This window comes from Typopeltis vanoorti, chromosome 13 (assembly GCF_054136105.1).
Source record: "Typopeltis vanoorti isolate ZY-2024b chromosome 13, IOZ_Tvanoo_1.0, whole genome shotgun sequence".
In the NCBI taxonomy this organism is placed as follows: domain Eukaryota; kingdom Metazoa; phylum Arthropoda; class Arachnida; order Uropygi; family Thelyphonidae; genus Typopeltis; species Typopeltis vanoorti.
In genome coordinates this window covers 88,604,106-88,621,037 of record NC_143561.1, presented here as the reverse complement: position 1 = coordinate 88,621,037, position 16,932 = coordinate 88,604,106, and the positions used below count along the sequence as shown (strand labels likewise).

Sequence of the window (16,932 nt, the reverse complement as noted above, 5' to 3'; positions counted from 1 at the left end):
ACTAACTGAATGAGTTGACATATCCTAATGAATTGAATGGTAATTTGAATGTTTTAATTCAAATTAGCTATTTATAAGTACTGTATTATTGTAAATTCATAAATAAACCCACCTTCTCAAATAATGGATAGTAGTTACACTGCTACATTTACAATGATCACTCACTCACTCACACACACACTTTGGAGGAATCATTCTTGTAAATGCAGACAGACAAATGACAAGAACTGAGAATTATGAAGCTTCAAATTTTATAAAAACACTTTTATTTTTGACTTGTAAAAAAAAAAAAGGCACTTCTCTTTCAAATATAAAATACAGCTCAACTTCAGAAGTGCAACATCTTACTGTAATCTTTAAATCATCTTTAATAATATTTAAATTGTGTACAATCAGATTATAATAAAGAAATAATTTCATAATTCTAGCATGCATAACAAAATGCCAAAAGTTTAGCAAATTTAAGAAACTAAAAATTGGTTTAATTTGCTGATATAGACAAATTATCTGTTATATTTTTTAAATGCTTCTGTACTGCATATTAGTTACCATCTAGATAACTAATAAGTTTTATAAAATGATTAAATATGCATTAATTTAATGCATGAAGAATAAATTCCAAGCTAACAGCATCCATAAAATATATTTATTTAAATGAATACAAATAACAGTAAACAAAATGGAAAATGTTTATGAAGAGAAAAGTTGCTAAATTAAATTCTTTTATTGAGAAATATGGAATGATTATACACGGTGTTTCTGTTATAATTTTTCATACCTATATGTTCTGTACTTAAACTTATAAAAGAAAGCAACTTATCTGTGTGCTATTTATATGAAATTCCATGTTATAACAAGTTATTTTCTTCTTTTTTCAATTAAAGTTATAAAAGCATTGACTTCATTTGAATTTAACTAAGCTTTACAACGAACACTTACATGCAGATGTACAAATAAATGCAACTTGAAACAAAAGTTTGATGACATAAGGAAGGAAAGGACTAATGTTTCAGTAGTTTCATGGACTCTTAGCACCAATATAAGAGCATTTTTTCCCTGTTTTTTTCAGTGTTTCCAACAGCTGATCAGATGACAAAGTAGAGTATACAAATACTTTCTGATTTGGCAAGTCAATATCTATTTTTTCTACTCCTTGACCTTAAAGAAATGTATCAGAATTTTATAATTAGGAAAAAATTATCACTGCAAAAAAGTATTAACAAAATTTTTAAACTGTAAACAGAATTTGGGGAGAAGTAAAAAAAAATTTTTTTTACTTCCTGTGATTACGGCATTCAGTGAAAAAATAATTTCCTTTTTATACAGATATAGACAAACAGAAAAAGTGCTATTTAAATCTGCTGTGGCCCTATAACATTCCCAATTAAACAAATATAGATACCTAAAGCTATCAAAATATGGGAGATTATGTTAGTATCCCTCAGTTGGTGACCAAAACAAAATACTATTGTAATAATTAAATAATATTCATTATCTTTCACATACAAGGCGGTGTTGAAAAGTTGTGATAATCACCATGAAAAAAAATTGAGATTACACTTGTTACAATGCTGCTGCATAAGTTGCAATCCTCTAAGGAAAAAAATCTTACCCTTATTGCACAAACCAATTTTCAGCTGCAAATATGTCTTCATCATCTGTGGTAAATTTTGTTCCTTTAAAGTGTTTCTTTAAATGTGGAAATAGTCAGATGGGTGCCGGGTCTAGTGAATAGAGTGGGTGAGGCAGACATTGAAAGCCTAAGTTGTGTATTGTCTGTTGGGTTTCATGAGCAGCACAAGCAGGTGCATTGTCCTGCAAAAGCAACATGCCTCTGCTCAGATTCCCATGGCATTTTTCTATCAGTATCTCCTTTAATTCCTTCAGAGCTGTTGAATAAACTTCTGCTGTAAGTGTTTCACTTTTTTTTTCAGGTAGTTAGTGAGGATTACACCATCCATATCTCAAAAGACAATGGCAAGAAAACCTTTCCTGCTGAATTTTGGGTTCAGAACTTCTTTGGCTGTGAAGAACCTTGGTGTCTTCACTCCATTCACTGCTGTTAGGTCTCTGGTCATAGTGATGAAGCCATATTTCATCAACAGTCACATATAAGAGCAAATAAATTTGTACCTGATTTCTCAAAATGACCCAAAATCTCTTGAGATGGCAGCACATGCTCTCTCTTTTAGTTGACATTCAAACATTTGTGGACTCACTTCGCTGAGAGGTTTCAGCATATCCAGATGTTGGTGGATAATGACTCCAACTCTTTCCACAGATATCCCCAGAGTCTTTGCAATGTTTTGGCTGGTATTTAACTATCATCAAGGATCACGACATGCACTACATCAATGTTTTCAGGTGATCGCTGTGGCAGATCTTCCTGATCTGAGGGCATCTGTTTTCTTAGGATGCCCAATTTTAAACTTCACCACACTGTTGGACATGCTGGGGGCAGAGTCTCCTAAAGTCTCACACAAAGTGTGGTGAATCTCAGTTGGGGACTTTTCTTGCAGCAAGAAAAACTTGATGATAGCCTGCACCTCTGCATCTTTGAATTTCTTCAAAACCTCTGGCTTGTCTCTTCTTATATATCCTAAAAGAAAAATAACAAATTATTACATTTTGATGAAACATGGGATTGTTAAAAGGTACTGCAAACCTTGTAGGACTGTAAAATAATTCAACTAAAACATTTCTCCAGTGGTGCCCAGTAGTGTACCATAATGATCAGTGCTTGGTCCACTGTTATTCAATCTGTTCATTCATGATATTGGGAAGGATTTGACAAGCAACATACAGCTATTTGCTGATGATGCAAAGATAGACAGGGTAATCAGGAATGCAGCTGATATGGTGCAAAGACCGATGTATTCAACTATTGACCAATTAGTATCTAAGGAGTGGTGGTGAAGATTTTGTAAAAATTGGTTAGAGCTTGCATTCAGAAATGGGTTGATTGACAGTGAATCTCTACTTTGCAACGAGCAACATGGGTTTACTAAGGGAAGGTCATGTTTTAGCAACTTACTCATATTCTATAACAATATTACCACTAAACTAGACAAGGGGAATGGATACACCATGATACTTTTGCTAAGGCTTTTGACAGAATACAGCATAGTAGACTGTTGTATAAATTGGAGAATATGGGTTTGGATTATAGAATATTAGTGTAGATAAGAGGATGGCTGGCTGATATATCAAAAAGTGGTATATGGGGGATGTGAGTCTGCAAGATTTAAGGTAACCAGTAGTGTACCACAAGGATCAGTCTTTGGTCCACTATTATTCAGTCTGTACATTAATGATATTGGGAAGGATTTGACAGGCAACATACAGCTATTTGCTGATAATGCAAAGATAGGTAGGGTAATCAGGAATGCTGCTGATATGCAGTACCTGCAGATTGATTTGAACAGGCTGGAGTTGTGGGCATGGGAAAATGGATGTCAGTTCAACGTCAGTAAATGTAAAGTCATTCACTTCAGCATAATTAGATATCCAATGTTGTATTATATTGGTGGGATTATGTTAGAAGAAACTGATGAGGCTAGGAATCTTGGAATGTTAGTAGATAGCAAGCTGAAGTTCAGGGGCAATGTAGCAAAGATTGCAAACTCAAAAGATAATTGCAATGCTGAAACGAATGTTCACATGTAAGAATGTCATTTTGCCTCTTTACAAGGCCTTGATAAGACCTTACTTGTAATATTGTGGGCAGGTCTAGTCTCCTGGTTTCCATTGTGATTCTGATATAGTGGAGAGAGAGTGTTAAAAATGATATCAGGACTGTGAAATACCAATTATGAAGACAGACTGCAAATTTGCAGACATTAGCAAACAGGAGAAAGAAAGATGATATGATTGAGACTTACAAACTTCTGAAAGGGTCATACAGGATTTCAGTTGATGTAATTTTTCAATTTATGGAGGGTGGGTAAAGGACAAGAGAGCATCCTTGGAAGCTGACAATGAATGCTGCTAAGAAGGGGTGAGGGATAGATTTTTCTCTCACAGGTTGGTACGAGATTTTGAATGGATTATGCAATTGGATGTTGTGAGTGCAAGTTGTGTGAATGAATTCAAGAATAAGTAAGAAAAAAAAAAGAAAAAGGCTGTGCAAACAACCCTAGATATTTTTCAAGAAACCAAATTCAGTGGTAAGCTCCCTTCCTCCAGCAACAGAATCAAATCCTGATTCTCCAGCACCAGAATCTGATACTGATTCAAATCCTGAGTCTCAGCACCCACTCTATACTCTTCAGTACAGTACGGTCTCCCAATTAATGTCAGCCCACCTTCTTGCTTTAAATATGTCCCTTCTAGTAAGCAAGACATTTCCAGCTAGGAAGGCACTGCCAATAGTTTAGCTATCACTGGCATAACTCTTGAGGTCATTGGTGCATGCAAGCCTCCTTACCATGTCAAGGTGGAGATACCATTAAGTTTTCAAGATTCTTTAACTAAATTGAATGACTCTTTCTTTTAAGGTTACACTGTGATCAGCATTCATATTTATGAATTTAGGGACACAAAACACATGTGTTGAAAAGATTATTTTACTGATTAATAATAAAATAATAACTTGACATTTCAACCCCTGTATTGAGTTCATCATCAGAAGGATACATGTGTATAAGAACCAAGCTACATGCTGTTGCACTCTATACAGATAAATTAGATCTATGATGTTAACCAATCTTTTTTCTTAGCCTGTCCTCTAGTGATAAAAAAAAAAAAAAAACTTACAATAAACTCTGCTAAAGTCCTCACGTACTAAGATTCTTCTGGAATTATACAGTTCATGTTGTTATATTATGATTATCTTCTGGATTTGTACAGTAAGGTTGCTATTGAATGTTAAGGGGAAAAAAAAAAAACACTTCACCAAATCTTCTTGTATTGAGATTTTTCTTTGTGGTTGCTATGATGGTTGCAGATGGGTCCTCCACATTCTTGGAATGGTTAGACCATCAATTTTATTCAGATTCGGATCATGTTTGAGCATTTCACATGCTACCTTAAATTTCCGCTCAAACCAGATTTTGGTGCGGTGTAGGGACTTGGTACCTTTTCAATCAATTCTGTGGATGTTTGGAGTGCGTGGTCAGTAAGGCCGGTTTTTCCAAAATGGAGATATTTTATGTGTTGTTTGTGTTCATCCTTCCTGATTGGGATGGTTCGTCCCATTTCCCCGTGTATGGTATGTTACGTGTGCATTGTATTTTGTAAACCTCTGGATGGGCTAGGTGTGGTAGAGGATCCTTGGAAGAACTGAGTAGGTGTCTTAATTTTGTCGGGGTTTAAAGGTGGTTTTGGCGTTGTATTTGTGTAGTGTTCTGTCTATTTTTTTGGAAATGCCTCTAACATATGGTATAGCAATAGCATTCTTGAAATCTTTTTTGTTATTAGTGGTATCTTTGTGGAGGATCTTGTGAATGGTTTTTATACTGTAACCATTTTTTATAAAGGTATGTTTGATGGCTTCGTATTCATAGTTAAGAGCTTGTTCATTTGAACAAATAGTTTGAGCCCTGTGTTTAAGGGTGCTTATGACCCCTAGTTTTTTGTTGGGTGGTGATAAGAAGTTTTGTGTATGTACTGGCCTGTGTGTGTAGGTTTGCGGTAAACTGAGAAGGAGAGACAGCCTGAAGGAAGACGTGTGACAAGTGTGTCTAGGAACGGAAGAAAGTTGTTTTTTTCTATTTCAATGGTGAATTGGATGTGTTTGTGTTGCATGTTCAGGTGGCTAAGGAATGTATTTAGTGCTTCGCGGCCGTGGAGCCAAATGGCGAAAATATTGTCGACGTATCTGAGCTAAATTTTGGGCTTTAGGCAAGCTGACTCTAGAGCTCGTTGCTCAAATTCTTCCATATAAAAGCTCGCTATTGGGGGGAGTGGTGAGCCCATGGCTGTACCTTCTTTTTGAAGGTAAAAATTGTTTTGCCACACGAAATATCCAGAGCGGAGTACGTGGGCAAAGAGGGCCGTGATGTTGTTTGGAAATATGTTCTGTAAGAGCAAAATAGTATCATTGATTGGGATACTGGTGAAAAGGGAAGTTATGTCAAAGCTGACTAATAGATCTTGGTCGTCGAGTGTAATGTTTTTAATTTTGTTTATGAATTGTTGTGTATTTTTTTTATGTAGGAAGGGGAATGACCAACCAATTCCTTGAGTGCGGCTGCTAATTTTTTGGCTAAGTGGTAATTCGGGCTGTCGATTCCTTCCACAATTGGATGTAATGGTATGTCTGTTTTGTGTACTTTTGGCAGGCCATAAATTCTGAGCGTGCGGGCATACTGCGGTATTAATTTTTTAATTGTTTCTTCCGGCCATGTGTTAACCGATTTAAGTAGTTCAGTAGTTTTCTTTTTGTTGCGTTGCGTGGGGTTGTAATTTACCATTTGGTAGGTGTTGTGGTCCGATATCAAATGGTTCATTTTTTCTACATAGGTTGTCCGATTTAAAACAACAGTGGCATTCCCTTTATCTGCTTTTGTGATAATAATGTCACGGTTATTTTTTTTATTTTTTATTTTATTTTTTTTTTTAGGGATTTGAGGGCCAGTTTTTCAGCTTTGTTTAGGTTGCTGCTTAATTTTTTGGTTGAATTTAGTAAACAGGCAGTTTCCATCTGTATTTTGTCAGCAAAATTGCCAGGGAGGGATCTTAAACCTCTCTCGATATGATAAGATGATGTGATCTCGGAGCAATGGCATAATTTAAAGCTTTCTCTAGTAGCGAGAGTTCACCTTGAGTGAGGTTGTAATCCGATTGGTTGATTACCAGCAGTGGTCCGATGGTGGTTGGTTGCTCCTAACTACGTTTGTGGGTGATTGGCTGCTCCTTTCGTTATGCCGTTGTAATTGTCTTGTGCTTTCCTGTAATTTTAATGCTTGAAACTTTGTTATTAATTGTTCTTTGTTTTTGAGTAATACATGCTTGGCCGAGTCATCTGTGATCTTGTCAGGAATATCCCAAATTTCTGGATTAATGTAACTGGATAGCTCAAATTTTAGTTGCAACACTTTGGTTTGGGTAAATGCTAAGTTCTTTCGTGCCTCATAGATCTGTTCTCTTAACAACGCTTTTCTAGCAAGCCTGAATGACTGCTGTAATAAATCTGGCATGAAAAAGCTATGAAAATAGTCTGTTTTTTTTTAATTAAAAGGAAACAATAGTTTCTGTAACTTATTATTACAGTACAGGGGTATTACACTGTATTATAATTGCCATATACGAGCCATTATTGTATTATTATTATTATTACTACCATATATGCGCTGTTCATCAGGGATCCGAGTTACATACAAATCCGACCTAAAGACATTCACAGGAACGTATCTCATCCGTAACCCAGGGACTGCCTGTATATTTATTTATATTCTTTTTATGAAAAAGTACTGGTTACTTTAAAATTACTGAAAGTAGAGAAGTCTAATAGTTCTTGACCACTGTTATTCATGCAAATTTCTCGATATTTTCCTAAGACATTTGGAATTGAATTATTGAATCCAAATCTGGTTATTAAGATCTCCTATTAATATATAGTAATTTTTATTACATTTATTTACTGTTTTTGTAGTTCCTCATAAAATTGTTTGGAATCCTCTTTCCTATCTTCTTAAATGGCATATATGCCTATGATATTTAAGTAGTTTCTATTTGTTTTTAATAGAATTATAATTCGACATTTACAAAATTGTACTTTTGTATTATATTTTTCCATTTATTATCGATTAAAATGGCCACATCACTAGATGCTCTGATATGTTGGTACACACCACTATATGGCACAGTAAAACCATCTATATCTTTTGTTCTCATTAATTTTTTTTTTGTGTCTGTTATGGCTATATTAATATTTTTAGTTGTTTTACCAATTCTAATTCCTTTGTTGTTATGCTTCGCACGTTCCACATGGCTACTTTTAAAATGTACGAGATTCTTAATTGTTTACCTTTGTTCTTTCTTGTCGTTTTCCGTTGTTTCATTCCAATGAATTTTCCAGTTCCAGCATTCAAGTTATAGAAATTTTTTACTTGGTAAGGTAACCAGCCTTAAGTAAAATCCCCAACCTGGAGGACCAGGGAATTTCTCTTATTCTAGTTCCTACCTCCTGACCTGTCCAGCTAGGGAGGCCCTGCCAGTAGTTTAACTACCACTGGCATAGCTCTTGAGGTCACTGGTGCATGTAAGCCTCCTTACATCATGGTGGAGGTGGAGATACCATTAAGTTTTCAAGATTCCTTAACTAAATTGAATGACTGACTGCTGTAATAAATCTGGCATGAAAAACTATAAAATAGTCAGAGCATTGAAAACATCTATACAGTAAGTTAAATATTTTAGCTGTTTAGGCACAATTTTTAGTGAAAAGCCCAAATTTAACAGAGAACTAGACAATAGAATAAGCAAAGCTGGTATAGTAGGTGTTAAGTGAATAAATTTATATGGAATAAGAGAAAAATTAGCCAAAACACTAGCTATATACATGACAGTTTCAAACCAATTTAAATTATGTACATGATAGTTTGGTTAGAAATAAAGCAGTTGATCAAAAAATAGAGACCATAGATGTGACAGTGCTAAGAAGATTTATAGCGAACAGACGGCATCAATGACAGCATTATGTTAGAAAGAAAGATCGAAAGGAACTTGACAACATTAGCAATCAAGAATGTGTGAACAGGGTAATCAAATGTGGCATGGTCACTAAAACCAAACAGAAAGGGAAAATTGGTAAATCAGATGTTTAATAATGCCAGAATGATAGGAAAAAAGACTCAAGAAAAGACCAAGATATAGGTGGATTGATGCAGGTCTTGTGTCTTAGATGACTGAATCAAGATCTGACAATACTGGCATCCTCATGGATAAGAGACTAATTTGGAGGAAAATGATCGACAGACAGCTATATTCATAATATTTTGTAAATCCCTTGAGGGTAGCATATATCAGAAATATGATCATGATTTATCTTTTAAAAAGCATTTACTAATTTAAATTCAAATTTAAAAGCTGGGCATTAGCTTGTCCACTGCTTTACCACTTCTCGAAAATGAACACAGAAATCAGATGTTGATCTTAAATTCAAACGTGTTTAAGCTTAAATAAGAAAAATTATAATACCTTCCAGCTTGCCTAAAACCCTCTTCACTGCACCAGAACATCCTTCACATGTCATTTCTACTTGAAACTCATGCACCTTGAAATAAATATATTTGCTTTTAACACCAGTATAAAAATGAATACTAAATATGCTAACTTGCAGTTTAGTCATTAACTGTAGATTTAATTATATGCTACCTATGGTTCCAGAAACTATTCAAAAATTCAAGACTATCAATAATTATATCTGGCATCCGGTGAAGATAGGAGGCTGACAAGGCTGCCATCTTGTGATTCCTAATCCTAACACTATGCTTACTGTCTGAAAAATAGTGTGGGGTCTAAGGTCAACTTCCTTGAGTTTACAGATGAAAAACCTGAGTTTCCAGGAGAAAAAACAGGTTTCCCTGTGCCAGAGATCAACTCGGGAACCGGTTGAAAAAAGCTCAGTAAAAGTTCAAGTCGGCAACCAGAATTGAATAAATGACCTCATAAACTCAGTTGTGCTAAATCTCTTTAGATGTAGACCTGCAAAGCGATAAATTAGCATGTACTCAGGATTTGCGATTAATTTACTGCATCTTAATGAAAGAAAATATCTGAGACAGACTATTAATTCACCTTATGTTCTGGTCACATTGGAAGTGAATGTCATCATGCAGAACATTTTCTTTTCAGAGGACAAGATGAGACCTCAAGTTGAACCCAAGTCAAAGATGTTGGAAGTTTTTTCCCACTTGGTTAGACTATAATAAATTTAGTTTAATTCTTTATCCGAGTGTAAGCAAAAAAGTTTGTGCCTGAAGTATCTTCAGGATTGATGCAACTCGTGGTAAAGGTGGATCAAGCTCTCATTACTACTTGTCTTAGTATCTCCCATAATGCAAAGCACATCCCCTTGCGGACATGTATAATGCTATGCATTAAGGGAAGGGCCGGTGAAGATAGGAGGAAGACCCGTTTCCAGACCAGTTTTAAACTTTACTGAAGTCTCATCAGTGGGAGCCAGACCCAGAGGTGGTGATAATAAGGTGGAAGCAATGGAGAAGTCCTATTTACCTATACGAGTTGCCAAAGTTGTCAGTCCTGAAGATACTTCAGGCGCAAACTTTGTTTGCTTATACTTGGATAAATGATTAAACTAAATTTATTATAAGTCTAACCAAGTGAAAAAAAACTCCCATCTTTCTCTAAATCCAGAGTAATTTAATAATAAGGTGAGACACCTTTTGGCAACTCGTATAGGTAAATATAACTTCTCCATTGCTTTCACCTCAGTATCACCACCTCTGGGTCTGGCTCCCACTGACGAGACCTCAATAAAGATTGAAACTAGTTGGAAGCTTGGGTGATGAATGGTGATGCTGTAGCCCATGAAGTTTTAACTGAGGCTCAGCTGTTGCTGTCACCCAGGTCCTGGTTCACAAATTTTGCTTCCTGTGTATTTCGCTTAATGAATATTAGTAAATATATGCTTATTCATATAAGTTTCATTTCAAAGCAGAAATCTAAGAATTGCAGTTTCAAATATTTCATCTGATATTGGTGTAGCAGTATTGAAACACATTCATCACATTAAATTGTTATTAAATTTCTTATGTTTTTAATTCTTTCTTCATTATTAATCGTTTTACATTTCATGTGCTTATAATGAAAATGTACAATAACAATATATCTATCTATATAAAAATATGAGATAATGTGCCATGTTAAATGTGTATGTAAGATGCTAAAAATGTAATATTTACATTTGATTTTTGCAATATTTGCTGTGTATGTTTTGTATTGAATATAAATACAATAAATATTATAATAATATATGTCTATATTATGATTTTTTTTTCGAGGGGGGGGCATGAAATATTTTAATTTTTCCAAAGGGGGCCCTGACATCCAGAAATTTGGGAAGAACTGGTGTAAAGGATCCAGAAACAAATATTCCTGCAATGGTAAGTGGTCTCTGGAATGTTTCCTTTGAGGCTAGATTGAAGGTTTATAGACAGATGATGGCCAATAGATGTCATCAAGGGGATGTTACAGAAACTTAACTTACTAAGACAGTTTTACAGGATCAATTAATGCAGAGGAAACTTTTCAGTACCTGACTAAGAGGGTACTGAAAAGTTTCCTTTTCACTTAAGGGGAAAAGAACAAGGGGATCAATATCTGGAAATAAGAGCACAGTCAGTAGAGATATCTGGCATGATTTTTCATTTCATGAGCAGGGAATGAGTGGAGCTGGTTAACAGAGTTTGTTGAATACTCTGTCAGTATATTAGTTAAAGGAGAGGTATGGTATGTATTGTGTGAACTGAATTAATGTGGTCATCCTGCAATGCATCTTTCAACTCTGCGAGATGCTCACATAATGATTGTAATAATAAAGGATAAATGGACGAAACTTGAAAACATAATAATCACTTGTAAATTCAACTATTATAATATTTTAAAAAGGCTTTAGTACAGTGGTGCCTCAGGATTTAATCTGGGGGGGGGGGGGAGTTGAGTAGGCGATTTGAGAATACACATTACACACTGCATTCGACTTATAACTGAGTATCTGCAGTGATCACCAATACACAATACCCATGATCTCCTCTGGCCTGGCTCAGGCAAACGAAGTAGTACTCAGTTCACCCGAGCACTACTCTGTTCATCCTGCATTCACAGCAGCAGTGATTCCAGAGAGCTATAGGGTGTGTGTGTGTGACTTATGTGACTGCTTATTTAAGTAGTATAGAAATAGAAGACACAACACAACACAACATAAATAAAAAAATGAATTTTAATTAGGAAAATATTTTTGGAAAATTTTAGTGTTTTTTCCTTCTTTTGTGAGGAGCAGCGTCCCCCCCCCCCCCTGGGTGCACCACTGCTTTAGTATAATAACTACATGCTACTTGAAAATACTGAGTTTTTGCCTAACAAACTCAAAAAAGTGGAAACCACATAAGGTGTTATGAATTTGATAACTGTATAGCATTGTCAGATTGATACAGCCTCCTGGTTTGTTTATTACTGTACTATCACATGTAATTTATGCTGATTACAATTAAAAGATTGCATTACACAACAAGAGATAGAAACGACACTGATTTTTCAATACATGAAAGAAAGACAGAAACTATAATCAGAGATGAAATCATTTTAATGATAATTCTGGTTAAGCATACTCAAATTCATTTCAAGACTCTCCAAAGCACTATATTAAAAACAAAGCACAAGTGACAACAAGACTGTTGCTAAATATTACAGCTGATCATGTGCATTATGTCTGTTATTGCAAATAGTCTCTACCTGATGTGCCCATTTTGCAAGGGGGGTGGGGTGATTCTAAGAAAAAAATAAATCCTGCACCTCTGAGAAATGTGCAACTACATAACTCATCCACATTTTTAAAAAAAAAGGGGGGTCATTGTAAGGGTTCCTCGCATAGTAACAGGATTCAAACCAAAATATGCTGTTACAGTACAGTAACTACATGGCGGAAGCAGAGTTACTCATCTTGGTGTAATCAACTTAATTAAATAAATAATGCTGTTATTGACAGTCCCAATTTATTTCAATAAACTGAATGGCAGCAATATATTTCGACTATTCGATAATAATCAAGTATGCTACCGCTATACGGCTCAAGTGAGTAAACATGCAATAGCTAGCATAAATAAATATTTATGACTTTTATTCTTGAGTCATAAATATAAATACTCGTTCATCAGAAAGGGTTAAGGCAGCAATTAACTCTCTGTAGTGAGTTGGCTGAGCCAACGTTTGCTTCAAATCATCATCGCAATTGTGTATTCATTCATCATAATATGTTCTTTAGAGCCTTAGGTTATTTAATACATAAGTAACTTGAATAAGCTGGATTATTAAAAAATAAGCTGTATTAAATATCCTAAGGCTGTCATATACCAAGTGCATATGACAGCCCTGTCCCCCACCCACTACACGAACTTTGACATTAGGCTAACCATAGACGTATCTTCCTTGTAATAGTAAAAAAAAAAAAAAAATTACAATCTCCAAACATCGCGCATTTAATCAAAAATTAGTATAAATAGCAAATCAAATTTCATATTAAAATAAATATTTTAAACAGAGGCACTATATTAACTTAGAACATATGCTACTCATCAAATAGCTACATAGTTATTTGATGAGTAGCTTTAATGAATAGAGTTAACTGTCAGATACCAAAACTCAACGTCACTTCTTATAAGAAAATTAATAATAAAGTTCTACCTCAGTTGCCATTTTTAATAAACTTGAAATTTATTCCAGACAGACAAGCTCCGTACATTCAACTTCCCAATACCAGTTTTATTACTGAAGAGAAGTAATTATAGTTATCACACCATCCTCCGATGTACTTTGGACATAGGTAGAGTTACTTACACACACACACAAACAAAACAAATAATAATAATAATAATAAAATAAAAATAAAATAAAATAAAATAAAAACAGAGAAACAGTAATTTAATACACGAGATTAAACTGAACACTAAGAGTTATAATGCTGTGAACTACGAGAAACTTAGAAAATCGCTTGGAGCAGTACCACGAGAGCATACACACTGCCTGGAAACACGTCAACGGACACGTCCATGGGAAAGACGGATCGTGCCATGTATAAATTGCAGGAGTATGATGATCTCAAGTCTGTGCAGGACCGGTTTCATCATTAGGCGATCTAATGATAAAAACGCAACCTAGGCAATCGCCTAGGGCGTTAAGACTTCGGGGCAACAGACTTATACGTGCTTGTGTGAGTATGACAAAATATAAATATAAAGACAATGTATAGGGGTACCTAAATTTTCTTTGCCTAGGGGTATCAGATACTCTCGGAGCGGCCTGAGTCAGTGGAATGGTGTACGGGTGAAATGGCTGCGAGAAGGAAACTGATGGGATTTGAAAGAGGAGTTGTGATAGGATTGATAGGATTGTGATAGTATGTTGCAAGCCTATACTATTCAGCAAATAGTTAGAAAATTGGGCCATTCCAGAAAAAAAAAAAAAAATCAGTGAAACCATAATGAGAAGGAAGCGCAGGTAGTCAACTGCAACTGCTACACACAGTTGAACAACACCCACGGAACGCAACCGTAGGGTGTTATGTAGGATACTATAAAAACGGCCATTCGTCGGCCGCTACGTTGATTGCGGAGTTCCAGCAATCGACTGAAACACAAATCTGCACAAAACAATTCAGAACCGAGACTCACAACATGGATTTCCATGGAAGGACCTGAATATGCAAACTCCACATTATCAGAACCAATGTGCAGCATGGTCTTCAGTGGTTCAAAGAACGTATACACCAGGACATGGAGTCTTGGAAAGCAGGGTTATGAGCAACAAATCACGCTATACCCTCCAATGAGGAGATGGACTGGTGTAGATGCCTAGTGCACATCACTTAGAAGAGTGCATAACCGCAAATATAAAATTTCTCAGTTGTGCAGAAGTGATGATTTTTTTTTCTGGTTTAGCCTTGAACCTCTGTTTGAGGTGAGTCATAAACATTGAAAACTGAGAGGAATATGAACATTCTGGAAATTGCAATGCTTCCTACTTGGTGGCGTTTCTGCAGAATTGATCATTGACTTTTTCAGCAAGACAATCTATCATGTCATAAAGCTGCTACTGTAACCGCATGGTTTGTGGTGAATTCATCGCACTTGACTGACCTCCAAGAGCACTGATCTCAATACTATTGAACATCTATGGGATGAACTGGAGTGTTGGATAAGGTCATGGGACGTCCATCCCACAATGGTATCATACACTTGTAAAGTAAAATAAAAAAATAAATAAATCAGATAATGTCTTTAATTCCCTTATAGGGAGCAGGCAAGGTCTTTATACCCTATCTAGCTTTTTGGAGACTGAGTGGGCAGTTCAATCTCCACCGGTAGCCAATCAGAGAGAGTCGGCCCATGTCTATCACTAATTATAGTGACCACCGATGTAGAGGCTGGTAAAGAAGTGCTGCAATCTCTTGGTACCTAACCCTAACAAGATATGTTGGAAGTTTTTTCCCACTTGGTTAGACTATAATAAATTTAGTTTAATCCTTTATTCAAGTATAAGCAAACAAAGTTTGTGCTTGAAGTATCTTCAGGACTGAGGCAACACCTGGTAAAGGTCGACCAAGCTCTCCGATAGCCAATCAGAGATAGCTGGTTCATGTCTATCACTAATTGTAAGCAAACAAAGTTTGCACCTGAAGTATCTTAAGGACTGAGGCAACTCTTGGTAAAGGTGGACCAAGCTCTCATCACTCCTTGTCATTATGGGAGATACTAAGACAAGGAGTGATGAGAGATTGGTCCACCTTTACCACGAGTTACCTCAGTCCTGAAGATACTTCAGGTGCAAACTTTGTTTGCTTACACTTGAATAAAGGATTAAACTAAATTTATTATGGCTATGCCATGCTAGTCAGCCTGGCCGAGTGGTTAGCGTATCCGCTCTCCAGTCAAAAGACTGCAGGTTCGAATCCCTCAGTGGGCATGGATGTTTGTGATTGTCTGTGGAAATACTAGTGGTAGATGGCATTGGTGTAGTTGCAGTCAGTTGGTGGAAGTAGAGTGGATGCCCTCCCTCAATGAGCCTTTGGACTCCCTGGAAGTGACAAATAATAATAATAATAATAATAATAATAATAATAATAATAATAATATCCTAACAAGATATGTTACTGTCTGAAATAATGTAGGTCGATTTTCTGGAGTTTACAGGATGAAAAACCCGAGTTTCCGGAAGGAAAAAACACACTTGCCCGTGCAAGAGATCGACTAACTCGGAAACCGGTCGAAGAAAGGCTTAGAAAAAGTTCTCCAGTCGGCGAAGCTGATATAAACTACATTCAAATTACAGAAGTATTTGCACTTATGCAATATCCTAAGTACATCTGAGCTATCAACCTGAATTCTCAAAGCAGTTATTGCTGCGTAAGAAATATCCTCACTCGGGTGATCGACTTTTTCGAAAAGTGGTAACTCAGTAACTCAACTATTACATCTGACTAAGTCGCATACGTACCCACTAAAGCTATCCTTCCAAAGTCATTCATCCTTTTGCTTGCCATGTAAAAGAATGAATTCTTTGGAATTTCCAAAGAATTCATTTTGGAATTGGAGTGAAAGAATTCTTTCAAATTTCCTTTGACATGCTTGGCTAACTTCTTCTTGTAATCTGATTTAGTCTTCCTTACTATGCTGGTTACCTTTCTAGTCTGAGTTTTGTACTATCGTGAGTATGCTGATCACATCACCTTTCTCCTTGTAAATCCTCCATAACATATTTTTCAGATCATGCCAGTTCATTATATATTCCTTCTTCAGTGAACAATCTACAAAATTTGCAGCCTTCCAAGTCAATACCGCATGATCACTCTCACTAATCGTGGGTAACGTGGACACCTTATTTATTTATGCATGGCTCTTCTGAAACCTATGACAGATCTGACTCTCTGCACACCACGATTCATTTCAGTTATATCATCATCATTATCTTCAATCCACTGTTAGATGAAAGCCTTTCTAAGATCACTCCAAAATTGTCTGTCCATGGCTCTCTTTTCCAATGTTACTCCTGCATATCTGATGATATCATGAATCCAACGTGAATTAGGTCGGTGTGGTGGTAGTTTTCCTCTCGTGAAATCCAATCCAGTACTACTTTTGTAAATCGTTGATCTTGGCTTAGACCAATATGCACAGCCCATTGCCACTTCAGATGTTTGACTCTTTCTATGATGTCTGAAATTTTGGTTTCTTATCCACGTATTCCGTTTGTGAT

General features: G+C 35.9%; 1 protein-coding gene across 1 annotated transcript; it reads right to left on the bottom strand.

Annotated features, from left to right (window-relative positions):
* Positions 1–629: 629 nt before the first annotated feature.
* Atox1 (Antioxidant 1 copper chaperone) lies at positions 630–13,510 on the bottom strand. The gene is made up of 3 exons (XM_090402679.1): positions 13,366–13,510; positions 9,142–9,217; positions 630–1,158 (listed from the first exon to the last, which is right to left on the bottom strand). Exons 1-3 carry the CDS (start codon positions 13,375–13,377, stop codon positions 1,019–1,021), a joined length of 228 nt encoding a protein of 75 aa, XP_090258805.1. The 5' UTR covers positions 13,378–13,510; the 3' UTR covers positions 630–1,018.
* Between the last annotated feature and the right edge of the window lie 3,422 nt (positions 13,511–16,932).

Bases quoted from the DNA above. Each gene is read 5' to 3' on its own strand.
- Atox1 (XM_090402679.1), bottom strand. The intron at 1,159-9,141 runs GTATTATAATTT...CATTTCTTTAAG, and splicing joins GGTTTTAGGCAAGCTGGAAG to GTCAAGGAGTAGAAAAAATA.